This window comes from Zychaea mexicana, assembly GCF_025766255.1.
Source record: "Zychaea mexicana strain RSA 1403 chromosome Unknown BDB00scaffold_79, whole genome shotgun sequence".
In the NCBI taxonomy this organism is placed as follows: Eukaryota; Fungi; Mucoromycota; class Mucoromycetes; order Mucorales; family Lichtheimiaceae; genus Zychaea; species Zychaea mexicana.
The window spans coordinates 138891-163942 of record NW_026516742.1 but is presented as its reverse complement, the minus strand read 5'-3'; the positions used below and the strand labels follow the sequence as shown (position 1 = coordinate 163942).

At 43.2% G+C, this 25052-nt stretch overlaps 8 protein-coding genes across 8 annotated transcripts; 2 read left to right on the top strand and 6 right to left on the bottom strand.

Moving 5' to 3' along the window:
* Nucleotides 1–78: 78 nt before the first annotated feature.
* BDB00DRAFT_875886 (uncharacterized protein) lies at nucleotides 79–6156 on the bottom strand (the record flags this gene model as incomplete). The annotated part of the gene is made up of 8 exons (XM_053127415.1): nucleotides 79–1275; nucleotides 1365–2095; nucleotides 2214–2432; nucleotides 2576–2847; nucleotides 2929–3482; nucleotides 3579–4442; nucleotides 4567–4762; nucleotides 4835–6156. 8 exons carry the CDS (start codon nucleotides 6154–6156, stop codon nucleotides 79–81), a joined length of 5355 nt encoding a protein of 1784 aa, XP_052976183.1.
* Nucleotides 6157–6225: 69 nt separating this feature from the next.
* On the bottom strand, nucleotides 6226–8841 carry BDB00DRAFT_580019 (uncharacterized protein). Its single transcript, XM_053117929.1, has 8 exons — nucleotides 8650–8841; nucleotides 8146–8558; nucleotides 7934–8005; nucleotides 7633–7854; nucleotides 7481–7576; nucleotides 7316–7413; nucleotides 6841–7176; nucleotides 6226–6731 (listed from the first exon to the last, which is right to left on the bottom strand). The coding sequence occupies exons 1-8, from the start codon at nucleotides 8736–8738 to the stop codon at nucleotides 6609–6611; spliced, it is 1449 nt and encodes a 482-aa protein (XP_052976182.1). The 5' UTR covers nucleotides 8739–8841; the 3' UTR covers nucleotides 6226–6608.
* Nucleotides 8842–10226: 1385 nt separating this feature from the next.
* Nucleotides 10227–13260, bottom strand: BDB00DRAFT_840643 (MBOAT, membrane-bound O-acyltransferase family-domain-containing protein). Its single transcript, XM_053124781.1, has 10 exons — nucleotides 13017–13260; nucleotides 12864–12938; nucleotides 12728–12795; nucleotides 12246–12629; nucleotides 12017–12136; nucleotides 11781–11939; nucleotides 11348–11697; nucleotides 11027–11201; nucleotides 10812–10959; nucleotides 10227–10739 (listed from the first exon to the last, which is right to left on the bottom strand). The coding sequence occupies exons 1-10, from the start codon at nucleotides 13147–13149 to the stop codon at nucleotides 10630–10632; spliced, it is 1722 nt and encodes a 573-aa protein (XP_052976181.1). The 5' UTR covers nucleotides 13150–13260; the 3' UTR covers nucleotides 10227–10629.
* Nucleotides 13261–14473: 1213 nt separating this feature from the next.
* Nucleotides 14474–16735, bottom strand: BDB00DRAFT_840636 (DUF1479 domain protein). The gene is made up of 5 exons (XM_053124780.1): nucleotides 15652–16735; nucleotides 15280–15553; nucleotides 15081–15197; nucleotides 14840–14980; nucleotides 14474–14753 (listed from the first exon to the last, which is right to left on the bottom strand). The coding sequence occupies exons 1-5, from the start codon at nucleotides 16277–16279 to the stop codon at nucleotides 14573–14575; spliced, it is 1341 nt and encodes a 446-aa protein (XP_052976180.1). The 5' UTR covers nucleotides 16280–16735; the 3' UTR covers nucleotides 14474–14572.
* A 7-nt stretch (nucleotides 16736–16742) lies between these two features.
* Nucleotides 16743–18859, bottom strand: BDB00DRAFT_840634 (developmentally-regulated GTP-binding protein 1). Its single transcript, XM_053124779.1, has 11 exons — nucleotides 18764–18859; nucleotides 18675–18683; nucleotides 18458–18584; nucleotides 18294–18341; nucleotides 18078–18208; nucleotides 17943–18012; nucleotides 17559–17859; nucleotides 17343–17490; nucleotides 17118–17260; nucleotides 16956–17051; nucleotides 16743–16880 (listed from the first exon to the last, which is right to left on the bottom strand). The coding sequence occupies exons 1-11, from the start codon at nucleotides 18785–18787 to the stop codon at nucleotides 16874–16876; spliced, it is 1104 nt and encodes a 367-aa protein (XP_052976179.1). The 5' UTR covers nucleotides 18788–18859; the 3' UTR covers nucleotides 16743–16873.
* A 1575-nt stretch (nucleotides 18860–20434) lies between these two features.
* BDB00DRAFT_579555 (heterokaryon incompatibility protein-domain-containing protein) lies at nucleotides 20435–22537 on the top strand. The gene is made up of 2 exons (XM_053117927.1): nucleotides 20435–20584; nucleotides 20680–22537. The coding sequence occupies exon 2, from the start codon at nucleotides 20723–20725 to the stop codon at nucleotides 22361–22363; it is 1641 nt and encodes a 546-aa protein (XP_052976178.1). The 5' UTR covers nucleotides 20435–20584; nucleotides 20680–20722; the 3' UTR covers nucleotides 22364–22537.
* An 806-nt stretch (nucleotides 22538–23343) lies between these two features.
* Nucleotides 23344–24104, bottom strand: BDB00DRAFT_579378 (uncharacterized protein). Its single transcript, XM_053117926.1, has 4 exons — nucleotides 23893–24104; nucleotides 23774–23824; nucleotides 23637–23706; nucleotides 23344–23544 (listed from the first exon to the last, which is right to left on the bottom strand). Exons 1-4 carry the CDS (start codon nucleotides 23925–23927, stop codon nucleotides 23380–23382), a joined length of 321 nt encoding a protein of 106 aa, XP_052976177.1. The 5' UTR covers nucleotides 23928–24104; the 3' UTR covers nucleotides 23344–23379.
* BDB00DRAFT_840629 (ribosomal protein S25) lies at nucleotides 24093–24918 on the top strand. Its single transcript, XM_053124778.1, has 4 exons — nucleotides 24093–24231; nucleotides 24310–24363; nucleotides 24474–24702; nucleotides 24790–24918. The coding sequence occupies exons 3-4, from the start codon at nucleotides 24513–24515 to the stop codon at nucleotides 24846–24848; spliced, it is 249 nt and encodes an 82-aa protein (XP_052976176.1). The 5' UTR covers nucleotides 24093–24231; nucleotides 24310–24363; nucleotides 24474–24512; the 3' UTR covers nucleotides 24849–24918.
* The last annotated feature ends 134 nt before the right edge of the window (nucleotides 24919–25052 follow it).

The following is a 25052-nucleotide window of genomic DNA, read 5'->3' as shown; positions in this document are numbered from 1 at the left end:
AGAAAATTGGATAAGCATATAGGAAAGAAAAGATGTGGGGGCATATATATATAGAGTATAGAGTATATATAAATGAGATCATAATGTTCGTTCTGAAGCGAGTTGTAAAAGTTGATCCGCTCTCTCGGTGTTTTTCACTGTTTTCCATCCATGTCGATGAAATTCTGCAAGTCGAAGCAAGGCATGCGTGACATCTTGATCTAGCTCTTCGTCCGTATCCTCGTGGTTGCTTGCAAATGCTTCGAGCTGGCTGTACCAGCGGAATGCCTCGGACAGATCGCGCTGGACGCCCAGTCCAGTTTCGTAGCAACGCGCGATTTGGTAGTACACACGAGCATGGCCCGCGCGCGCATAGGCTAACAGAGTAGCCACAGCCGGTTCTTCTTGAACAATCGCATTACCCCACCCGTGAAGGTGATACAATGCAATCATGATATCCGGCGTCATACGCTGCTCGGGAGTAAACGCATGGACAGCTGCGGCACGGAACAAAAGATAGGCTTCGCCTTGGTCCTCTGCACGGTGTAGCAATAGTGCCAATGCCAGTTCCGCAGCCCAGCCGTGACCCGCTTGGATCGCCAGCTCGTACCAATACCGTGCTTGATCCAGATCCGCAGCCATCGTAATACCGTGCTCGTAAAACTTGCCTACTAGCATGGCAGCGTCGGCATCGTCTAACTGTGCTGCGCGCAAAAACAGATCGAATGCGCGTTCAAAGTCTTGGTCTACGATCCGGCCGGCATAGTATAATTTGCCCAATTCCCGCAAAGCGTCCGGTGACCCTAATTGGGCAGCGCGGTCCATCCATTGGACTGCATCAGAAGCGTCAAGATCCAGGAACAGGTTCGCGAGTTGGAACATGGCGTCCCGGTCTTGTTGCAGTGCAGCTTGTTCAAAATGTTGTAATGCAGCATATCGGCTAGGAGCGAGTAAGTATTCTTCGTTGTCGTTGCTGGATTCGTTGCGGATGCCTTGTAGATAATACATGCCAAGCTGATAATGTGCTTTTGAGTGGTTGTCGTATACACAGGCAAGCTTGAACCATTGCATGGCTTCCATGTCGGCGTGTTGTTGTGAGTGTTGAATTGATCGGTTGGCGAACAATCGTCCGATACATACTAGAGCTTCTGCATCACCAGTGGCTTCTGCGGATCGGACATACCATTCAAATGCCTCTTGATAATCCTGTTGGATACCTAGACCGAGTTCGTAACATTGACCGATTGAATGGTAAGCATCGACGCCATTGTCCATTTGTGCACACTCCATCAGTTCCTTTTTCCATAAAAGAATGACAACGATAAGTACACTTTTATAATCAACGATTGAACAGTTGGCAAATTCTTTTATCAGCGAGTAACTACCTGATAACCAGCTTTGGGATCAGCTTCTACACCTCCTAAACCGCCCGCGAGCCTATAACGTGCGCGCATAACGCGTGACAACAAATGGCCTTGGTTTGCAGCGCGGTCATAATATTCGTGCGCAGCTGCGTACTGCTTCTGCTCATGCCATATCTGGCCAGCAAGAAACATAGCCTCCACATGGCCTGTCATTGCAGCCTGCTCAAAGCACTGAGTTGCAGATTCAAGTGCTTCCTGCTGTTGCTGTAGCAACATGGCTGATGTGTCGTCGTTGCTATCGTCGCTGTTGTCATTGCCATTGCTGCTACTGCTCATATTACTATTATCGGCATCTTTTTGTGCTGTTGAAGCGGGAGGTGAGGTAGCGATCAAGGAAGCAAACTGTTGTCCGGCAACCGTTGCTTTGGTATGGTGCACACGGCCAAGAGCAACCAGGGAATCCAAGTCGCCCAACATGACAGCTTGGGTAAGAAGTTCAGTTGCCTGTTCGGCCGATGGCTGTTCGTTATTCAATAAGAGCTGTGCCAAAGAACGGATACAGAGCGGATGTTCTAGTCGCCGTCCGTGTTCCCAATGTTCGCGTGCCAAGTGATGGTCGCCAATTTCAAACGCCATTTGGCCCATGGCCCAGTGACTTTCGCCAAATCCTTGAGCAGCTGAAAGAGTAAACCAGCGTGTTGCCTCAATTTGGTTGACAATCATGCCGTGCAATCCACGCCAATGCGCAAGTCCTGTAGAGTGTTGTTTTTGTTTGGGTTGATGATTTATCATGTTGTTAGTACATAAATAAATAGTCGATAAACAAATAGTCTTTACTCATAAGGATTTATAAATAAATGCAGCTCTTACCGAGATGGTACTGGCCTTCTGCATGGTTGTGTTCCGCAGCTTGTCTATATAGATCAAATGCTCGGCGTTTATTGATCGCTACGCCCGTACCTTGGTCGTACATGCCTGCAAGTTGCACAATTGCATCCACGTCTTGAGCTTCATCCACAGAGCGCTGGAACCACATTAAGGCTTGTGTTAGGTCCATAGGTGTACCGCGACCATGCTGGAAGCAGTCCCCTGTTGTTGTTGTTATTATTATTATGTACATGACCAACAGTGTTGACATTCACATCAAAATGTATGATTAGTATTTCATTATCACTACCATGAAGGACAACATCACCACGAAATGCTGAGAAAATATATAATCAGTCTCTTACCCAACCAGTAGAATGCAGGGACAAACTCTTCGACGGTGGCAAGGCGCTCGAGCATGGTAAAGGCTTGTTCTTTGGTCACGTTTCCAAGCATGCCGTCATTCTCCATATTGACAGGAATATAGCTGAGAATGTATCTAGCGAGCATTAATGTAGCAGACTTTCCAACCATTTCTCCGTTCAAGCGAGTATCTTGTGCGGCAATACGATACTGAGCATAGGCCTCTTGATGCCGGTTCAGCAAATGATACAGCTGACCTGCTGCAAATGGTGCTCTATTAAAAAATAACAACTTAAGAACAACGATGTTCCAGTATATTCCTCTCTTTCTTTCTCATTTCTCTTTGCAAACTTACACTGGCGAACCTAATCGACCTGCTTTCAAGTATAAGCGAAGCGCGTGCTCTGCATCCTTCTCTACCGCCCGGCCTTGTTCGTAATAGCTTCCTAGCAATAATGTTGCTTCGGGATCGTTCTGGGCAGCTGCCTGACCAAACAATCCAAATGCGCGTTCGTAATTGCGTGCGATTCCTTGGCCTGTGCCATGCAGCTTTCCGAGCTCGCGTTGTGCTGTGCGGTTGCCGAGTTCCGCGGCCTTCTTGAACCACTGAATGGCCTGCTTACGACGCTGCTGCTGCAGCCGGATGCGATGGCGATCCAATGACGAGACAGGGGCAGATGACTCTTTGAGGTAAATCGACGCTAAACCTTCCATGGCGGCTGCATTGCCCAGATATGCTGCTTTTTCGAAATATTCTGCAGCTTTAGGCATGTCCTTGATGCTGAGATGCCATAGTCCGAGATTGTATAATGCGGGATGGTAATCTTTGTCGCCGGCCTTCCTGTACCATTCAAAAGCTTCGGAACGGTCACATGATACGCCTGTACCGTTCGATAGCATTAGACCGACCTAAAAATTAATAAATAAAATGTCAGCCATATTCTTTGGTTAGCAGCTTTTTTTTTGCTAACAGCACTATTTGATGAAAACAAGTTCTAGTCGTACCTGGAACTCTGCCTCGACGTAACCCATTTCAGCAGCCATCCGGTAGTGCTTGTACGCAGTGGCATGATCAACCTCACACACATTGGGGATACCCTCCAAGTAACACGTGGCCAACCAGTAATGCGCATAATAATCGCGATCGTTGGCATCAGCGAGCTCGTGAAGCATCAAGTACGCTCGTTGTTGGTCGCGTTGTACATTGCCCCATCCATGTAAATAGTAACGCGCCACCATCAGCTTGGCACGACACTTGGTACATGAACGCAGGACCTCAGTGTCTTGTTGCTGTTGCTCTTGGATACACTCGGCGCTTTTTGACGCACGGACGAACCATCCAAACGCATCAGCTGTTTGTCTGTGTTTGAGCATCAATTCTGCCGTCGCTAACTGTGCTTTTCCTTGATGTATACTGGAGATGGATGCTGCTTTGGTGTAGTACTCTAGAGCAGTAGCATGGTTTGCTTCGACACCGCGTCCATGTTCAAAACATTCGCCAACTAAAACATATGCCATCACATCGCCTTGTGCCGCTGCTCGGAAAAACCATTCAACTGCCAACTTGTTGTTCTTGTTGTGTCTATGCTGGTTGTGCGGACCTCGTTCCAAGTACATTAATCCAAGATGTCGCTGTGCTCTGGAATAACCTGCCTTTGCGCTCATGCGGAGATACCGATCGGCTTCTTGTGCATTCGGTCGCAGTCCAAGGCCGCCGAAATGGTATTTGATTGCCAACTGGAACTGGGCGGCTGCATTGTCACGGTTGGCAGCTGCTTTGAAATAAAAGGCGGCTGTCTCGTTGCTTTGTTCCACGCCAATGCCTTCTTCGTACATGAGACCCAGTCGAAACAGCGCGCGAGGATTATCCTATATATTTAGCAGTAATGCCGGGTAGTACGTAGCATAGATTTTTTTAATAACATAGGCCTTTTCCTTTCCTTGTGCTCGATTGCACTCCAATTGTAAAAAAAGAAAGTTCGTGTAAGCATACAGTTGATGCAGCACGCTCTAGCCAAAGAATGCCTTCTTCGTATTCATGTGCATTCACCAAAAGGATACCGAGCGCAGCCTGTGCATGGGCGAAATCTTGCATGGCGCTTTCAAGCATGTATTCCTTGGCCTTGCTGAGATCTTTGTTCACTTGGATGCCAAACTCATAATGCACGCCTACTATATACTGTGCATGCCTAGCATTACACAGAGCAAGGTTGTTACACTGCTGTTTATCTCCCTGAAAAACGTTATTGTTGCACACTCACATATTACCACGCGTGGCGCTTTTTAAAAACCATTGGAAAGCAGCCTTTGGATCTTCATCAACCAACAATGAGCCCACACGGAACTGGGCAAGAGCAATGATCGGCAATGCTGAGGACGAAGGATCCTTGTTCTTGAGATCCAGCTGGGCTACGGTTGAGAACCATTGGTAGGCGATTTCCTTGTCGACAGGTTGAACAACTTGACCTTGCGCATTCCGCACGCCTTCAAGATAGCACATGGCGAGTGGATAAAATGCCTGCCAACAGCCACGATCGACTAATATCTTGAGCTGAGCAAATCCAGCGACGGGATTCTTGGTTGTGCCGAATCCGTCCATGTAGCACCGGGCAACCCATACCGCCGCAACATCGTTGCTGTTATCGTCGTCATCCAGGGGCTCTCGCTGGCTCCACCTGAGCGCGGCGTGAAATGCCTTGGCCTGGTCATCCGAATCCTGCAATAACCGTGCCTTGGCGAACGAATAATCCAGGATTCTGTACGTGTCCTGGGGCGATCGTTCCAGCATTTGTAATACGCGTTCGGTCGAGACGCCAATCTCATCATGGACATTGTTGCGCTGATTGTTGCTATTGTCATGTTCGTCAACTTCGGGATGCGGATAACAATAATACGGTGGTGGCGATTGGAGTTGCTGTTGCAGTAGCAGGTGATCAGTTGCGCTACCGGGAGAAGTAGAAGTAATGAGCGCAATGGCATTGTTTGTCCTGGCGTCCTGATAGTGCTGCTGCTGCTGCTGCTCTTGCAGTTGAAGTTGCTGTTCTTCTTCTTCCTGCACGCAGATCCAGCTGAGCGTAGAAACGGTGGTGATGCTTGATGAAGTCGTCTGTGGCGCATGTGAGAACAGTGTACTGGACCATCGGCTGCCAGAGTAGCCACTGTCCATTGTGCGCTGGTGCTGCTGGCTGCTGTAATGATGGTTGTGGCAGGGATGGTATTTTTGACGGGCCGAAGAGGATGAGCGTCGAGATCGTGGTGTTGTCGTGTCATTATAATTTGAACTCATCGTCGGATCAGCCGTCCCGTGCCTGGTTGTACAACCTGACAAGGCTGAACTGGGTGGCTCGGTCGTTGGCAGTAGCTGCTTTCCATTGGCACGAATAGCAGTCGCATGAGGCGTTTCTCCTGCTGTTGTAGTTACTACTGCTTGCGGCGTCGGCTGTTCCTGCTGTCCATGAAGCTGATGCGGAGATCGCGAGCGTCTGCCGTGGTTGGTATGTGGTGCGACCGCAGATGGCGAAGTAGCAGTAGTAGACGTTGTGATCCGCTTATGGTGGATTTGCTTGCTCTGATTGCTACCCATATTATTATGAAGAAAAAGAAGAAGGAAACTAAAAGTACAGAATTAAATAGATTGTCGTTGAGGTTGTTATTGTTGGCGGATTGACAGATGGTATTTTATGAGCGGATGACAAGGAAGAGGTAAAAGTACAAAAGGGGAGGATGGCTATTATAAAAGAGAGAGAGAGAGGTAGGATGATTCAAGAGTCTTCTGCTTCTTGAGCGAAAGGAGGAGAGGAGGAAGGGTTTAAAGAAAAGAAGAGAAAAGAAAAGGGTAGGAGGGGTTTTATGGAAAAGAGAAACGTACAAATTGTGCAAAGGGAAAGGGCCTTTTTAAATCAAAATAGTGTGGCACTTGCTCATCACGTCGGATGGAATGAGAGAGAGAGAGAAGGCGGGGGGAGCGATGGGCGAAAAAGAAGGTTTACGGGAAGGATGCCCGAATGAAGCACAATGTATAACAAAACAAACAATCTATTCTCCCTCGTCTTCCTCCTCTGAAGACGACGACTCGTCCTCAAATACCGGCGGCATTTCCTTTGCAGGCATGTACTGGAGACGCGCCTGAGCGAAGAGCGACTGAGTTTGCTGACAGAGCTAATAAATAAGCAGCAAAAAGTCAGTATCTACCAAGTAGCTTGTCCATGTAACATGGCGTGTGTGTGTGTGTGTGTGTGTATGTGCTAGGTGGCAAATGCGTCCTTACCGTCTTGACAAATCCAGAGGCATGCATGGCTTTCATAATGTCTTTTGTGAGACACGACGGCTGTTCAGCATCACTGCTGCTCATTAGCGCTTCGGCTTCGTTGCGAACGTGTTTGTGCATGTGCGACCGAAAATGGACGAGCTTGTGATACACTTTGGCACGCTTGTAACACTCACTGCCTAGCGAAAATGTTTTGTCTCTCGGTTCACCCTCGGTGTCTTCCGGTTCCGCTGCAAGTACCACCTCGAAGCTTGCCGCCCGGTTCTGCCGGCATCCTTCGCATATTGACCCTTTACACAGCACTGGACTCCACACCGGATACCTATCCAACGCCGCCTAGCAACTCGTTCTAGTTAGTTTACCCCTCTTCCAATCAACCTTATCATTGCTATTTACTGCTATCCCACTAGGTAGCAACTACAGCATCAATGCTATAATCAAGCACACACTTTGTTTTTCTATTTTTTTTGTTTACCTTGAATGGCGGAAGCCATGCATCACTTGTTATCAACGAGTCCTTATAGCCTCGGGCTCGCCGTTCCACCCCGTCAACTGCCATCTGGTAATAGCGACCTATGTATTTCATATGGACAAATTAGTACAGAGTGCCCTTCCCATTTTTGCCATGTTTCTTTTATACTTTGTGTAGCCTCGCCAACGACGGTGTGAACGAGGAATTCAACGTAGATTTTAAAGTTTGTCGAAAACTTTTTCGTCTGTGCCGAGCTAAACGCAGCTGTTCTTTTCGTTAAAAGTAGACAACACTAGGACCATCATCTGTCAAATACTAACCTGGAAGCGCCACTTTTTCACTCGGAGAGCCGACCTTAACACCATCAATGATATCATCATCCACGACAAAGTCGTCTGCATCGTCTTCTTCTCCTTCTGAATCATCAGATATAATTGCTGCAGAGTCATGGTCAGCATCACCTTCGTCGTCTTTGCTGCAATCATCTACACGGTATCGGTCCATCGGACCTTCCGATCCGTCAAACGATCGCCGCTTCCGGTCTAATATAGAATGTGAGTGATTTTCTCTCGTCAGCATAGAAGCTTCCTTTTTTCGGCATCTTATTATAATAACCCTTACGTTTTAGTCGCTCCAATGCTAGCGCATATTTCGATTCCTTCTTTCTGCCCCGTGTGCGCTCCTGGTAGATGTCTGGTTGTTTATATATAATACAAGCACAAGCACAAACCGTATCATGGGATCAGTTATACAACTCTTTCAAATGTATTCTATCCATATAATTCTTGCATTCACGCGCTCACACGTGTTACACCCCCCAAAGAAGCCCTTACCATTGTCACCCAAGAAATCCAGGTCATCTAGATCCTCGTCACCTTGTAGGCTATCATTTTTCGTTGAGTGCGTCTCGGTGTTGTCACGTTCCATGTCGTCCTCATCATCATCATCGTCGCTTATCACGACTCTGCGTTGCATCAAACGTCGTTTATATGGATTTGATTGAAGTTCTTCATCATCATCATCAACATCATCATAGTCGCCGTTGTCGTTTGGATCATTGATTGTCTTCTGTGGTGCTTTCAACAAATTACTGCTTTCAATATTGATGGGCACTGCCTCTTCCTCGTCTTGCTCTTCGTCTGTGCGAGCAACTCGTTTTCGTTTTCTTGACCATGGTACTATTTGTTCCGCTTCCTCGTTTCTCTCTTCCGAATGCCGATCGACATTCATCACAGGTGATTTACTCCTTTTTTGTATAATGTATAGTAAATGGACTGGATTGAGCAAACACAGAGAAAATGATACAGGAACGAAACCGAATTTGTCTAAACGTTTACCGTGTAGACGACGAAGCAGGTGAATTTGAATTGGCACTAAAAAAGTAGTTGAGCGATGTTTGCTTTAATGCGTTTCTTCGTGATGCCATGATCTGCTATCTGTTTTTTTTTCTTTGGGGTGGATAGTGTGGTAGTGTGGTCAATCCGTTCGAGATAAAACACGGAAAGCGCGTTCCGGATTTTGATTGTGCGGCTCTGCGCGTGAAGCTGGTTTTAATGCTCGTGTCAAATCACTTGGTTTGAAGCGACTCATTAGGCATTTTCTCGCTTTTACCAATTTTTTGAAGCCAAGGGAGAGACTACATGGAATAACACCACAACAACCGATAATCACTTATATTATGCCAAAGTTTTTATTATCATGTTTGCTTAACAATCACATCTAACAACCTCTGTTAAAATTTATATAAACGAACTTCGCCAACCCTTCAGCATTGCATTTACTGTGATACATATGACGAAAGTAGTGTATACAATATGGCGACATTATGTGCAGTAGCAGCCATTATCTTTCATTCTTGTCTCACTGATAATATATGATCATGGGTATAACCAATAACTTTTGTCTATAGTATAAACTGGGAAGATATGTCATGAGTTAGCAGGCACATTAGTATCTTGTATTATGCTCTATATCTGATTTCATGCATTCTTATAGAATCAATCCACGGTGCTGCTCAGATATCTACGCTAGAGGTAATGATGTCAGTAGCGCCTTCAGTACCTTACTTATAGTAATAACCGAAAGAAAAAGAAGTGAACGTGAAGATGATCTAAACCATTATGTATATCAAGTTGTGATAAACAATACTTTGAAAATATACACACTAAGACTCATATCAGGTAGCTGGCACACAAAAACTTAAAGCAAGACGTGTCGTTAATGCTCAAAATAATTGTTATATGATGTACTGTAGTTATCAGGCAAGGCCATAGCTAAGTGGATACAGTACATCAATATTACGATCCAAAAGCATGGCACTGTCAAAGGGTGTTAATTGAATCTTGCAGGAGAACGTTCATCGATCAATGAACTCGACAAGTCAAATGCCATATCTAAATAAAATAATCTTTTTATAAACACACATTTATATTTTCATATTTGTATGCACATCACCCGTTTTGCATTCTAACCACTTTTTTGTTCATTTCTGTGTAGGCTATAATTATCGCCAGCTTCATTATCGATGATATAAAAAAAGCTGATGCAAAAGCACTTGTCTCCTAGAGATCAATAAAATAAGTATTTTGACAATGACAGCTGAAGCATTCAATGACTTGCAAGTAGAAGTTTAAAAAAAATGGTCAACAACACTATCAAGATTAAGACGAAGAGGGCCGGTTGATGATATACACGAAGGTTGATATTGATGGGATACTACAAGCGATCGAAGCTCAGCAAACCGAATACTGCAAATAAAAGGAGAGATGCACCGAGGAGTATCCCCAAATCTTTCTAAAAAGATCAAACGAATATAAGACTGATACAACATACAGTGCTTTTTATCATAAATGGGTGACTTGTATGTTTATATTTTGGTAAAGATTGAAACATTTGACGTTTGGATAAACTATGTCGATTGCTCAGAATTTATTTAGATTGTTATGTTCCATCCGAGTCATATTTAGTTTTATTTTGGGTAGCTTGAACTTGCTTGACATAGCCCAATAACAAAGTGTATGCTACTATATTAGCTTCATGATTAACTTTCAAAGCTGTGTGATACTTGGTTTTCGTACGTTGTCATCTGTGATACCCCCACGGTCACACAAAAGCTGCTCTGTGCTTGTTTCGTTAGAATATCAAAACTGAACAATTATTGAACCATGATACTTGGATGGCGTATGCTACTTTTTATTCAATCATGGTTGTACGGCTCGTGTGTGCCGGTAGCAGGAAAACACACACACAGATTATAGGAAAGGAAAGAGCGTATATTGTTTAAAAGCGAATAATAATAACGGAATACTAGTGATAATCTACATCTTCCATTTGGGATCGCCGCGTCGTTTTTCGGTTTCTCGTATCTCAAACATGATCTGCACTGCAATGAATAAGCATACGCTTACAGTCACCAAGAACACTAAGCCTATATATCATTCCACGCAGTACTTTAGCATGAAAACTCTCTCTCATTGCTTGATTTTACCCGGCTGCTTACCATTAGCGGTGCCAAAGATATGGTTGAGCATGTCCACCATTCCATCGACACCCACACAGAAGCCGACCAGGTTGGCAATCATCATCATGAGGATGTTGGCAACTGCACCAACGCCGCATACAAAGCGATAATATGGCTTGCTGCCAAACTAGTTTCAAAGAAATGCATTATTCTCCATTTCGGTCCATACAGCACAGTGTTATCCTCCCTCTTACCTTCTTGAAAGAAAACACCCGTGAAGCAATCAATTCAGGCATCAAGAACAAACAAATGAGCCATCCCCATGCCAGCAACTTGAGCTCAATATCGTGCCACAGTGCAACAAACGTGAACACGACCCACATATTGTACGCCATGTACTTTGATCCACCCAGCGGAATGAAAATGTACCTAACCCATTAGGAATGTTAGTTCCACAAACAAAACAAGCTTTTCTTCTTTTCTTTTCGGGGCCTATTCCTTGACCCTACCACACAGGCATCCTCCCCCCCCCCCAAATATATATATATATATATATATATATATATATATCTTACCGAACCGTCCAGCGATTAAAAGTACGATGCCAACTTTTCCAGAACCGTTGGGCCGAAAAATTATTGCTCATACATCGGACCATGTTTTCTTCCGTGAAGATACCGTCAGCTAGGCCCCAAAGTCGGAAAAACCTCCATGGAATCAGCAACTTCATCCAAATAATCACCAAGTTGAAGTATCCAATCATGCTCAGTTCCAGCGGTGTATCACCATCCCAAGCTTTGGCTTTGCTGATAGAAACCACGTAAAGATAGTGTAAGGTCAGCTCCATGACCAAAATTACTACAGCAAGTCGTACTGCATAGGTTATAACGAATCGCCGCGTCACTTTATGCGAAGGGTATCGGACCTATTGATTGTGGGAATACTTAATACGGCATACAGAAACACAATCCCGCCTTATCTTTGTACTTTTGTTATGTTAAAGCTTACCTGTGAAACAAAGTCATTGAAGGTGATTATGGGACCGCAAAGGTAGAGGGGCGGATAAAGAACATAGGCCAAAAAGTTGATATAATTATAATCCGACGCAAAGCAAGGTACTGTTATCCGGTCCTTGTCTGATATAGGACCACCCAGTCGATCATCCTTCTTTAAATTATTGATCAGTCTAGAGAATCTTTAGCCTGTAAAAGATACCCAGGAATTTTTTAGTCGAGAAAATGTACCTCATATTGATCCCGCGGCTTCTTGATTTGCCAGTAATAATCCATATTGAATGACACCAGGCGAAGCATAACAAAGTTGAACAGGATATGCCAGCGTGGTTGAAAACCTTTGTATTCGTCCTGTATAGCACAATGGTTGGTAATTGATTTACTACGCTCCTTTTCCCCCCATTAAGCTCGAGACACAACATCCAATTCAGTTAAAGAAAAAAACAAGTTTTCGAGTTACCATCCATACAAAACCAGGTCCGAGCAGAGCCCCAAATCTATATCCATCATACCACTCGTTCAAAAACAAGATGCCCAAGTTAAACGTCCATGACCCGATTGGATTCCACATGGTTCCTCCGGCCGATTGGCCGATCCAATAACTGGTTGTGATGATTGCCAATATTTTAAGCATGCTGGTTCCATGGAATGCTGTGATAACTGTTAATGCTGCAAAAAAGAAGAAATAGATGCGATGAAGTGGCTGATGTGGTTGCTTGACTGGAAGTTGCTTTGGTGTTGCCCATATCCGATACAAATGACTCAGGCACAGATAGCCTACAACAACTCCAAATAGTCGGGGTATATTATCTCGAAAGGTGGCGTACTGAGCATCACTGTTATCCTGATTTTATAAATGCATGTGTATGTGTGTGCATGTTAAGTATTATATAAACATCATTTTTCCGTAGGTTTTAATCATATCAGGTACAATAACATTACCACTTTCCGGTAAGGGATCCAGCCCTCGGATAACAGGTGCTCATATTCGGTATAATGCGGATTATCCTCTATAAATGAAATATTTTATTGGCGCGTGTCCTTACGTTTTCTCAATAATAATTTGTAGAGAACCTACCTTTGCTGAGATTGTAAGTAACGTAGAACATGTAAGGTACAACAATGGTAAAACATACATAGTAGAAATAAAACTCTGTATACAATTTCACTCAATCGTTAATAGATCCCTTTCAGAATATATAGAGACACTGGCCATCGTTATTGGGCTTACCCCGTGTGTGCCATCGTGAAGGAGAAGTTGTAGTTGATGTAGATGACGAGGAAGGGGAAATTGGTGACTTTTCGTGAATAGCGTCTTCGGCATGAGCTAAAGAACGTGGCTTGTTGCTGCTGTCCAAAGTCATGGTTCATGCAGAATGAGCAGCTTAATAGTAGATTATAATGTCGTGTTAGTCGCTTTAAAAAAGATTGTGAGGTGTGTGGGGGCGAAAAGGCAAAAATAAAGTATAATGGCTGGAACAAAGAATATGCAGATTCTTTTAACTGAATAACCTGATTTAATGCCCGGTGACTGTGGGTTCTCAACTCTCAGCATGGACGGGATTACTCGTTCCAGATGCCTTCATTTGTGTACACCATGTGATATTCTTAAATTATTATGGTGGCAGTAAAAGATGACAGCAGGATGCATGTCACACCATTCACAGTTGTGGTGTAGATACTCAATTATCACACGGTCCAGCTCTTATTTTCTATCGTTGAGTCGTCGGTTTTCCTACATTCTCATTTGCTTCTACGAAATATATCAATGATTAACGCCCCATACGCACTAATTAAATTAGATCCATCATTTTTAGTGAGTTCGTCGCATACATAAAGGAATTGGAAGGTGTTTCATGTCATGCTGTTTCCTTCGATGCCTTCACCGATTACATAGGACTTTGTGTTCAACTCGATGGATCAATCCGATGCAAGAAAAAGTAGATGGAATTGTTGCGAGCACAATATCGAAACAACGCTAATGAGAGGATCTTAACTAAAAGCGACAATTACAACAAAAGAGCTATACATGTTGTTTCAACATGCATCATAAGCTATTGAAGAATTACGCTGTTCTACGAATTATGTATAACGAACCTTTGTCGCCTTCGCATCTTGGTTTTGAGGCCCACCGTTTCGCTATGTGCTACATTAGCATCTGGAGAAACGAAATTTAGAAGCACTATTACCAGGTGGAAAGGCGAGGGCTCTGGTACGCTTGGGCATTTTTTCGAAAAGACCGCATCGATACAGTGCATATAAGTGTCCGAACCGCTGCGTCCTTTTAAATTAGTTGGTAAGTGTGATAACACATTAAGCAAGGAAATCGAAAAAGTGGGGATGTTTTTAATTCACACCTATGCATGTAAACTTACATGTGGTGATTTTACGAGGAATTATCAGCTACTATCGGATTGTAGCTACTGATAATACTTATACCGTAGGAAAGAGATAACATGAAAATACCTTAGAATCTTTGTATACATACATACTTCTCTCTTTTCCCTAAGAAGGTAGCGATTCTTTTAACTAAAACTTATGAAAGCTTTTCTGTCTTCGATTGAACCTATACGTTCCGGGAAATATTGATTTGATCAGTGGTCAATAAGACCATGATCTTGAGAACTTCGTCCTGTGTAAAGTTAAACTTTGTTTTATGTAGTTCAACCCATCGATCCAACAAGGCTGCTTTCTTATCAACATGAAGGAACGAAGAAAATTACGAATTGTTTACTATTTTTAATTATAATACAGGTTGTTTTTATTATACAGATGGATTAACACCATTTATTGGGAAATGCTACGGTTGTGATCCCGGATAGCTTGGAGTTGGCCTTCGCTCATACCATCCGTTTCAGAAAAGGGTGCAAAGCCCATACCCAACTTTTGCTCCTCGGTCAACATGGCAGGCGTGGCTCTGTCATCAAAGTGTTCTTCACAATCATTTGCAGGGAAATCTGGTGGCGTACTGGAATAAAACAATTATGCAAAGCTCCATTTAGTTTCTTGGCTAGCGACAACACTTCCTTTAACAAATACAAAAGCTATACTTACAGCCCCTGTTCAAAGGCAGCACGCTGGCGTCGCAAATAATCAGAGCTACGAGGACACATTGGGGTTGAGGGAATATACAAGACGGAAGAATCGGTCTTCATGGTCTGCTTAGGCTCGACTGCGTGGATTTGATCGCAATGCCTATATATGAAGAAACGATCGCAGCACCCATTCAATAAGAAACCAGACTCAATTGCTCCACCTCTTTCTTCACCGCCAGTTTCTCGACTTTAAAAATTACCAGAACACGCCGTCACCACAATCGACCTCGGGAACAGAAACCATGGAATCCACAATATGTGGGTGATCTTCAGTTGTGATATCTTGGCAACGCCCAGGCCATGCACCCATAAAATTGCTATGGTGACGACAAGCACATTGATCTGTTAGTAACCCGACATAAAGCAAGAGACGCCCAAAATCCAGATTATTTTTCCTACCTAGTACCCATGCTCTCCTCTAGCAAAGGCTTCATCATGAAATAGGCTGTGGGTTCCTTGACCAATGGGCAAACTCTGAGGGTACCACCGCCAGGAGTGATCTTGGAAATGGCCAGCCAACCTTGGAAGATGCGGAACATGGAGCAGCCACCAGGTGCATCATAAAGGTCCATGTTTGCTTCAATACGATGTGTCACGTCATAAGGATCATACTCTTCCCATTTGCCTTCCAGAATCTTGGTATAACAGCGGCGATATTCCGGATCTTCCCAACCTTGATATGTTTTTCCCATATCCTGTGAGAAAAAAGAAAACTCACTTCTTACATCCCACATCCCACCTTATATATGATAAACAGAGGAAAAAACTTACGTTCCAACGATCCACCATCTATGTGACCCGCAAGCGTAAACTTGCCATCGCCTGGTTGACGAATACGCATTCGATCACAATACACCAAGTTGCTGTCCAGGTTGATGGGTGCTTTCTTGTCGCCATGCCAGAGATGGTTCAGGGCAACAGCTGTTGCGGTGAAATTTGGATGGCTACGAGCTTTCACTTGGGCCTGAGACCAGTAAACCTCCCAAACCTGCGGGTTATCTTCGGGGAAGCCAGCAATTCCGGGATGGCGCTGGATATAATCTTGGATGGATGACTTGTATTCAGCAGCGACGGCACGATCAACGATATTGCGAACCACCACAGCACCACGTTTCTTGACTTCAGGGATCAGCTTGGAAGGCAGGCGGCCGCCATTGGCCTTGATATCTTCCATGGTTACTTCTGGGATAACGGCGGAACCACGCTGACGGATCGTTTGAGATTCAATTTCCATGGCGTTCAGCACTCTATCGAAAGCCTTGCGAAGGACATCTGGGTTTTTGGGAGCAATTTGCTTTTTGAGTTCCAGAAACCGGGGATCTATTTCAGGCGTAGAAGCGCCGAGATGTGCGAAAACGGATGAAATGTTGCCTTTGGCCTTGTTTGCAGAACGGAGCATTGTGTGAATGTGTGTAATTCTTTAGAGCTGTGAGTGTGGGGATGGTTGGTCGTGCAAAACTTGCTTTAAATAACCAGTTTATTCATACTCCACGGAAAAAATTGACTCCACGGCAACGCGGAACACTTGCGGTTAATGTTATCTCCACGGAAACGTTTCACTGAATTTTTTGAAATCAAACGGGAGAAATTTCGTAATCATTTTCCAATGGAAAAGACGGGAAGAAACTGAGTGATCTTAAGTATATTCAGCGGTGCACATAATATCTTGTAAGCGGTACTATCGCGCGGATTGGGACGTTTGGAAGCGAGCTTACTATGACGTCAAGATATGTGAAAGGTGGCAATTTTGATCTTTTCCGCACAGACCCTGGTTTCAGCATTGCTTTGTGATACGTACGGGCAAACGTATGTAAAGACATTGATTAAGGAGTCGTCTTGCTCATATGGATCTAAGTTTACCGAGAACACATACTTTAAATAAGGCAACACTTGATTAAAAAGTTATAGGTTGGATTTAAATATACAAAAGTTAGGCACGCACTGGCCAGGTTTATTTAACTTCTTACAAAAACGACTGTAGCATCCACCGTTTTTAGATCCTAGTTAAGGTAAAAGATTAGTAAACAAGTGCCTCGTGCTTACTCATACAAACGACGTGAAAACAAAGGACTTACTTTTTGACAATCTGCACGACATCTTCATCCTTGAGCACGTGTTCCTTGCCAACCTTTTGTGGGTTATGCTTGACAGACGAGCCCCAGACGTAAGCACTAATAAATTTTGCATTGTCAACGACCACCCCAAGTTTCCTCTTTGTTCAGCAGAAATCAGCTTACCATTTGAACTGATCCAAAATAGCCTTGTGAATTTGATTACAGAAATCTTCCACAGTGTTCTTTTCATTTGTCAAAACCACAGGAGCATCATAATCAGGAAGTCTTCCCTTTGGCTTGGTGTACACACGGACAAGATCCAATTTCTATATATGACAAAAACAAGGAGTCAGTATCTCTTCTTGATTGAAATAAACGCAGTAGTTGTATAATCTCCCAAAAATGTACCTTCCACATAGTGCCTAGTAACTCGTCAAAATTCCACTCATGATGGGCACAGATAGGAACTGCATTTGGAATCTTGTAAATAAGATCGAGTTCTTCGATGGAGATCTGATCGATCTTGTTAAGCACGTAAATGCATGGAATATATATACTGAAAATAAATCAGCTTTTCCGATGCAACTAATCAATTCTTTCTACGTTTTTAAAATAATATCTTACCGGTTGCCTTCGACGACATCGATAAGATCATCCAAAGTGGAATCTTCCTTGAACGAGATATCGGCGTTATGGATACGGTATTCGCTGAGCACAGCCTTCACTTCATCCTGAGTGATGTGCGTCAGGGGGACAGTGTTGGTCATGTTGATACCTCCCTTTTCCTTCTTTTTAAAAATAATGGCTGGTGGCTTCTTGTTCAATCGAATACCAAAGCCTTCCAATTCTCTTTCGATGAGATGTTTGTCTGTCATGGGTTTCATAACATCCAGCACAATGAAGATAAGCGAGCAGGTACGGGCAACTGAAATGTGAAATATTCATTTTCGAGTTATATATCTAACTATGTATACTTTGCTTGTACCAAGAACAGAAACGAAATCTTACCGGCAATAACCTGTCGACCACGACCCTTGCCGTCCTTTGCACCTTCAATAATACCGGGAAGATCAAGTATCTAAGGTGATACATGAGTGAAAACGTCTAGCTTAAACTGTATATTCTTGAATCCCAAGTGCTAACCTGAATCTTTGCACCCTTATATTGCACAACACCAGGAACAGTTGTCAGGGTCGTGAATTCGTAAGCACCAACTTCAGAGTGCGTACCAGTAAGCTTGGACATCAATGTAGACTTGCCCACTGAAGGGAAACCTATAGCAAACCATGATATTTTGCTTCAGCAATCTTATATCCATTTCAAGTCAATGCATGCTGTTTGTGTTAATGGAAAACTTACCAACAAAACCGACTCGAGCAACACCAGTCTTAGCAACGTCGAATCCGACTAATGTCATTAACACCATCACCGTCATACACAACATCAGTCTTTATTTCAATTTTTTTTTCTCCCTTATCCCTATATCGACACATAGGTGCTTTATTTTTGTCACCACTACTTACCGCCACCACCGCCGCCGCCGCCACTTCCAGGAATGAGCAGGTCACGCTTCAATTTGGCAAGCTTGGCTTTGAGTTGACCCAAATGGTATGAAGTGGCCTTGTTCTTTTGGGTCTTGGCCATTTCATTCTAAATCGTTTCGTTAGGTTGTTGCCGCATGCGTCAGATCAACATTATTCTACAAAAAACATAATATGGGACGATTTTGAAGAATCTTACTTCGACTTCCTAAACGTATAAACAGCAGTATCTGATTAGCATTCCCTAGCACTTGTAAAGCTATCAATCAGTATTCTTTTCCTACTTACTTTGATTTTGTCGACGACACTCATGGTGGGATTATATGTTCAGCTGTGGGATAAAAAGAAGGATCAAGAAAATAATCACTGTCCACTGCACAAGCGGAACAAGAAAAAAACTTTGAACTAGTACGGTCCAATATCCCGCTAAGACGTCTACTGAGGCAGAGCAGCAGCCTAGTTGACACTACACTACGTAGTCAAGTGGTAGATTATGCGACAAATTACATTTCGTAAAGCACTTCTAGACCGTTCTGCTGATCGTCGACAAGGCAAAAGTATCTTTTCTATGTGTATCATGTTAAACGTGAATAATCCTTAATACTTTGTCCTTTCATTTTCGGTATGTACTCATCGCTCGAGTCTGTCTCAGGGGAAATCATCATCATTGTCATTTTTATCTTGGTGCCATGTGATTTGGCTCGTTTGCACCCTTTAAAAGAGATACTGAGTATGTTTTCACTTTACATGGTTACGTTGGTGTATACGGTATATGAGAGATTTTATGGTGACTTATTGAGATGGTTAGCAGCATCAGCTTTCATCTAGTAAACATAATTTTCTAACGCCTTTATGTACACCTTTAATGACAATTAAAGCTACATAAAATACATCCTTTCGGTGGAGGATTTTGGTCATAACACAGACAAAAGCGTACTTAAATCGTAAATGATGCGTGCTACTAAGCAATGCATATTATTGCTCGATCGGCTAAACATTTCTTAGAAATGAACATTTTATGACTATATAGTTTTATCATAGAAAACCGGAGTAGACGAATCCCACCTTCTTCACCTTGCTTTGTTTGCAACGTCTTCTTTTCCTTCTACTTTCTTTGAAACACTTTCAAAGAATTTACTGTACATACTGTACCGAATATGATCTTGAACAGTAGTATATTACATTTTTATAGCTCCACCTTTATCAATGGCTGTTATTATTAGAACCAAAAGCATTAAAAACATTGAGAGACGGCAAGACAAAGGCAGCTTGCGTTTCATAATCGAGAGAAACTATCAACGAGATGTACTGAAGAATTTAGAAGGTATTCAAGAGGTAGATTCAGGATGCGACATCTGTACTTCTGCTGTCTGTATTGGGACGTAAGATAGCACATACAGCTTAGACTTAGTCGTTCGTTAAACGTTCTAGTTTAACAGCTCTCGTATCCAGTTATATGCCTCTTCAAATATCCATCAAATTTTACACGATACGATAATAAGGGAGTACATGTATTTACTACTGTACTATTGATGAGTACAGTGCACACGCGCTAGCTTGATGCTTTATCATTTAATCACATTTGCTGGGCGTCGAGAGGTGAGAAGTTTACCGTTTGGGCACTGTATAAGTTAGCGGTGGTAGTTGGGATATTTGATTCCTTGCTGGTGATTCGGATTATTGTTTATTCTATCCCTTCAGGAAACACGCTTTAGAATAAAATGTGAAAATTGTGAGTGTGTGAAGATATCCGAGAATTGAAATCATGCTTCCTTCTTGTATAACTGTAGTGCCTGTCCTCCTACTTTCGTATACCATCTTTGGGCGCCACCACATTTACCAGGTGCTAGTATAAGTATTTTACCCCATATGTCAGCCTCGCGTTATACCTTGTCATACATTGCGCGCCACAATATTTTAAACCGCTTTTTTTCTCTGGTTTGTTTTTTGGGGAAGAAACAACTTTCTTCTCGTACTTTCGTTTTTTCTAAGCATTAACGTATATTATATTTTTAATACGGATTTTCAAAACTGTAAAACCATCACATACTTTACAACGAAAAATTCGGTCCATCTCTGTATATACTGCTTCGTACGTACAGTATCTTTGTAAGTTCCACTTATTGGTAGCGTTAGATTATGATATCCTCTGACTAAAACTCAAATTCCTCGATATACTACGTATACATTCATGTTAATTCTAGTGAACTGGGATAGTAACCGACAAAAACAATATCGAGTGCATAAATGTACATCAAATACTGTCGTGATCAAAGGGAAGCCGACCCAGTGAACACCACGCACTATAGGCTTAATGCGACGGGCGGAAACTATCGGCCTACGTATCTTATTCGAACTGCGGATTGGAAAAGGGTACCGGGCGCAGAAGCAAAAAATGGCTACTGTACACTATCGTATTGCTGGGAGCAATCGGGAAGAATCGTTCGAAAAGCCAATGGCGAATATGAGTGCATCGACAACGGCTTTCATCAAATTGTCCAAACAGTCAGAAAGCACAGCAGTACAGGTTTTTGGTGTCGCAAAAAGAAGGTTATCAAGCAGGTCACATACGAATGCCTCTTGCAGCAGCTGTGCAAAGATTTCCAGATCGACTATCTGTGGTACGACAAAATTTGTATCGACCAATCAAACAAGCAAGCCAAATACAAGGAGCTCAAGCAAATGTACCTTATCTACGGCAACGCGCGCTACACCGTTGCCTTGGTGCCTGAAATGAAGATCCACCATCTGCGTGACTTTAAGAATGATTCCAATGTCGTTGCAGGCACAAATGCCAGGGACTGGGCTCTGGATGACATTTGCTACTCGCTCTGGTTTAAGCGCAGCTGGACTCTAGAAGAAGTCATGATGTCAAGACGGATCCTGGTGGTAGGAACTGACGTGACATTTTGGCAGCACAGTCTCTATAGCAAGATTCCAACCACGTACGACATTTTATCCGGTGATTTGCTCGATTTTAACAATAGAAAGCACAAGAGCGCCAACCAGGCTCTTAGTGAGGCGCATTTTCGAACCAGCACCAGGCAACATGATAAGGTGTTCGTACTAGCCAATATTTTTCCGGACATGTTTGATCGGATGGAGATTAGTTATGACATCGACCCGCAGACCATGTTCCACACGTTTTATCAAAACATTATAGCAAGCGACCTTTCGCTTTTATGTTTTGGCTCGATCCTAGACGTGTCCAAAACACCCACCAACAAGAGTACCATGCTTGACCATAATTTACCCTCCTGGACTGGCATCGGTGGATTACATGTTCCTTACCATATGACCACCGCTACATCATTCCAAGCGCCTTACATGGTCGACGATAATATGCATTTGCATATTGTGTCTACATACTGTACATTGCCTATCGAGCAGTACGACAACTCGTCCGACCCTGATGAAATTGATGCTCAGATGGATGCCGTTCATGACGCTTTATTTAAGGGACAAGCTGTTGATCGAAACAAAGCAGACGAGGACACAATTTTACTCGAAATGCGCTGCGATATGGATGCTTTTGCTAATTGCCAGGCCACTCACTACCATCGAGGAAACCCCTTTGCGAATTCCAGGCCGCTCTCGCTTACCGTAGAGGACTGCAAAGAATGTATCATTTTACCCATACTGTTTACTAACAAATACGCAATTATTCGTGCCCATGATGGAGCGATACGTACGGCTAGAGTGACAGGGTACAAATATTCGTACTTTATGCCGGTTTTTAAAAAATGCTCAGGAAGATCTGGTCACTACAAAGGGATTGGCATTTATTTCTATGGTGAGCGGCCGGATTACGATGATCCCAACGTGATCTTGGAAGCCATTGTTAAAGATATGGTATCCTATGGGTCTGAAGAATTCATCATCGAATAAATTGATTATGTAAACGATTATTGTGCAATCGCCACTTGTTCTTGTGAATTTATAGTGTACATATTCACTTTATTGTAAACTGCCCAATAGATTCCTAAAGGCATTTATCACACAATAAAAGACTTGATGTGTGTGTATGTAGGGCTAATGGTAGGAGTATCACTCTAAGTAGGGTCATTACTGAAAAAAAAAATAAAGTTCCAATTTAATGCCGAGTGATTTATTAACAATGAATGAAAATGAGAAAAAAAACGTACTCAATGAACGCGATATTGTTCCATGAGAAAACAGGGGTGGGAAGGATGAGATGAATGATTTAATTTGTATGCGTGGGCGGGTAGCATCTTGCATACATACCCAGATGGAAAAAAAAAGAAAGCGAGAGAGAGAAAATAAGAGAATGATACAGATAGAAGCACGTTTTTGTAAGTGCATGCGTTGTCGGGTTACAATAGCAGTAGTAATAATTATAGTAACAAGAGCTGTAGAGTTTAACAATACGGTGTGTATGTCTTTGCCGCAGGATGAGGTCCCGTAACACATTCGGCATCCTTCGGTGAGCGTTTAATAAGGTCGTAGTCGTTACTGTTGTTGCTGTTCGTTGGTTGAGCATCCACAGTGATTGTCAATAGCGACAAGTAATACACGGCGATGAACAGGATCAGGATAACTAGAGAGGAGAAGGGATTCATAACGAGAAATGCAGGAAGAAGGGAAGACATGAAAACATATGGCGTGCAGATGGTTTTTGGTGGATGCTGGTTCCTTTTTATATATTGCATTCGATTAATGCATCCAACCCCTTATTTCACCTAAATGTGCCGCCTCCTTGCATCCACTATATACTGCCGTCCGTGTTGGTCGCTATATACACATATTACTTGGGCCTAGACCAAATGGGGAGAAAGATAGAGAGAGAGGAGAAGAGCGATGGTCGATGGTAGGCTTTTTCCATTCTCTTGGGACGGCAGCTGGGTCTTGCTCTCTGGCAGGTGTAGTTGCTATTGCTGTCGTCATTATTGTTGATGCTGCTGTTGTAATCTTGGGATAGCAGGAATAATAAGATTGTCGTATTTTGACGTCTTAGGAATATAAAATCCGTAGGATGTGGTGTTTGCATGGAGCATGGCTGCTTTCATGGCCTGCCGCGTGTTATATTCTTCCGAGTGTTTCCGCATGATCTACATAATCGCGCGTTGTTTGTCTGTAAGTGCATGTTGATTTACTTCTGCACGTAATTCTGTGTCATTTTTAGAAGGGACAAAATTTATACCTCGTCTTGTGGGTTTTGAAAGTTGCTTTCATTGGCTGCAGATGATGACGAAGGGCCATACGATCCTTGTCTAGACGTTATATAGCTAATACTTGGTATTTTATTACTACTATGATCCTTTGTTGCTCTAGACTTACGAAAGGGGGAGTGGTCGAGTACTTGTTGGGCGTTTACCCAAGTTTTTCTTTCTACAGAATAGCAAAGGTAAGTTAAATACCATACAAAAGTAAAGCATCCGGTGACATCTTGTACATACAAAGGTGCCCAAGAATTCTGTCGTTGTGAATTCATTAGACGCGAATGGTTTCGTCGGTCTTGAAAGGGAGGGAAAAGAAAAGCAGCAGCGCTGAGCTACGCACTTGGCTCCAACGTGACAAGCAGATGATTTTGGAGCTCAGACTTATATTGGGTGCGAACGTCGCAAAGGAGTAGTTCTTTCTCTAATCACTATGGTGAGTATCGACACCCAAGGGTGGACTAGTGGATGGGATGATGGAGGATGATACAACACGACAGCATATGACGATGGATCAACGGATGGATCCATAAAACGAATGGATGATGGCTGATCGACCTGGGAGAGAGGGATAACAAAGCACGGATTGTGCCGTTATGAAATGAGCTCAACAGGGAACCTTCTCGCTAATGCAAGACATTTTTTTTAATTCGTTAGGGCAAGAAAGATCAAGTCCCCTCCTCGTCCTCTGGTGGCAAGAAGGCCAAGAAGGCAAGCATTCGATTTCGTATTACAAAACGATTTATAAACGAAATGACAGATTGACAAGCAGATATGAAAAGGAATTTACTAAATAATTATATATTTTGGCACATTAACAGAAGTGGTCCGCCAAGAAGGTTAAGGACAAGGCCAACAACATGGTTGTCCTCGACAAGCCTACCTACGAACGTCTCTTCAAGGAAGTCCCCACCTACAAGCTCATCTCCCAGTCTGTGTTGGTCGATCGTCTTCGCTTGAACGGCTCGCTTGCCCGTGTTGCTATTCGTGAGCTTGAAGCTCAGGGTCTCATCAAGCCCGTCTTGCGCCACAACGCCCAGGTCATCTACAGTATGTGTCGTCTATTTAAAACTTTGCGCACAATGTTGAAAAGAGCATCTTTTTTGCTAACAACCGTTTTCTATCTATCTATCCTAGCCCGTGCTACCGGTGATGAGAAGAAGGCCAAGGCTGGTGTCGAGTCTGATGACGAGTAAATGTTATCTCTCGATGATTCATAACTCACAACAAATAACAATAAAAAAGAGACGTTGTCATCAAAAATTATTATATTGAGGGTTTTTTGCTGTTGTCCATGGAATACATTCATGAGGGCGTTTCAGAACTGTGCTAGTATTAATACCTCCTGTTTTATTGCTATTACTTAAAAACGGGATGGGTGCTGATTTTCACTGATTTTC

Coding starts and splice junctions, on each gene's coding strand:
- BDB00DRAFT_840636 (XM_053124780.1), bottom strand. CDS start 16,279: ATGCTCCGTTCTGCAAACAAGGCCAAAGGCAACATTTCATCCGTTTTC. Junction 15,198..15,279: donor GAGGAGAGCATGGGTACTAG/GTAGGAAAAATA, acceptor TCGTCACCATAG/CAATTTTATGGGTGCATGGC. Junction 14,981..15,080: donor TGTGGTGACGGCGTGTTCTG/GTAATTTTTAAA, acceptor CTTCATATATAG/GCATTGCGATCAAATCCACG.
- BDB00DRAFT_840643 (XM_053124781.1), bottom strand. CDS start 13,149: ATGACTTTGGACAGCAGCAACAAGCCACGTTCTTTAGCTCATGCCGAA. Junction 12,796..12,863: donor TACTTACAATCTCAGCAAAG/GTAGGTTCTCTA, acceptor TTTCATTTATAG/AGGATAATCCGCATTATACC. Junction 12,137..12,245: donor GACCTGGTTTTGTATGGATG/GTAACTCGAAAA, acceptor TGTGCTATACAG/GACGAATACAAAGGTTTTCA.
- BDB00DRAFT_840634 (XM_053124779.1), bottom strand. CDS start 18,787: ATGAGTGTCGTCGACAAAATCAAA. Junction 17,261..17,342: donor TACTAGGCACTATGTGGAAG/GTACATTTTTGG, acceptor TGTCATATATAG/AAATTGGATCTTGTCCGTGT. Junction 17,052..17,117: donor ATTTTGGATCAGTTCAAATG/GTAAGCTGATTT, acceptor AAAATTTATTAG/TGCTTACGTCTGGGGCTCGT.
- BDB00DRAFT_579555 (XM_053117927.1), top strand. CDS start 20,723: ATGTACATCAAATACTGTCGTGATCAAAGGGAAGCCGACCCAGTGAAC.
- BDB00DRAFT_840629 (XM_053124778.1), top strand. CDS start 24,513: ATGGTTGTCCTCGACAAGCCTACCTACGAACGTCTCTTCAAGGAAGTC. Junction 24,703..24,789: donor CAACGCCCAGGTCATCTACA/GTATGTGTCGTC, acceptor TATCTATCCTAG/CCCGTGCTACCGGTGATGAG.
- BDB00DRAFT_579378 (XM_053117926.1), bottom strand. CDS start 23,927: ATGAATTCACAACGACAGAATTCTTGGGCACCTTT. Junction 23,707..23,773: donor ACTCGACCACTCCCCCTTTC/GTAAGTCTAGAG, acceptor TATAACGTCTAG/ACAAGGATCGTATGGCCCTT. Junction 23,545..23,636: donor TTCAAAACCCACAAGACGAG/GTATAAATTTTG, acceptor GCGATTATGTAG/ATCATGCGGAAACACTCGGA.
- BDB00DRAFT_580019 (XM_053117929.1), bottom strand. CDS start 8,738: ATGGCATCACGAAGAAACGCATTAAAGCAAACATCGCTCAACTACTTT. Junction 8,006..8,145: donor GGATTTCTTGGGTGACAATG/GTAAGGGCTTCT, acceptor ATAAACAACCAG/ACATCTACCAGGAGCGCACA. Junction 7,577..7,632: donor TGAAAAAGTGGCGCTTCCAG/GTTAGTATTTGA, acceptor CGAAAAGAACAG/CTGCGTTTAGCTCGGCACAG.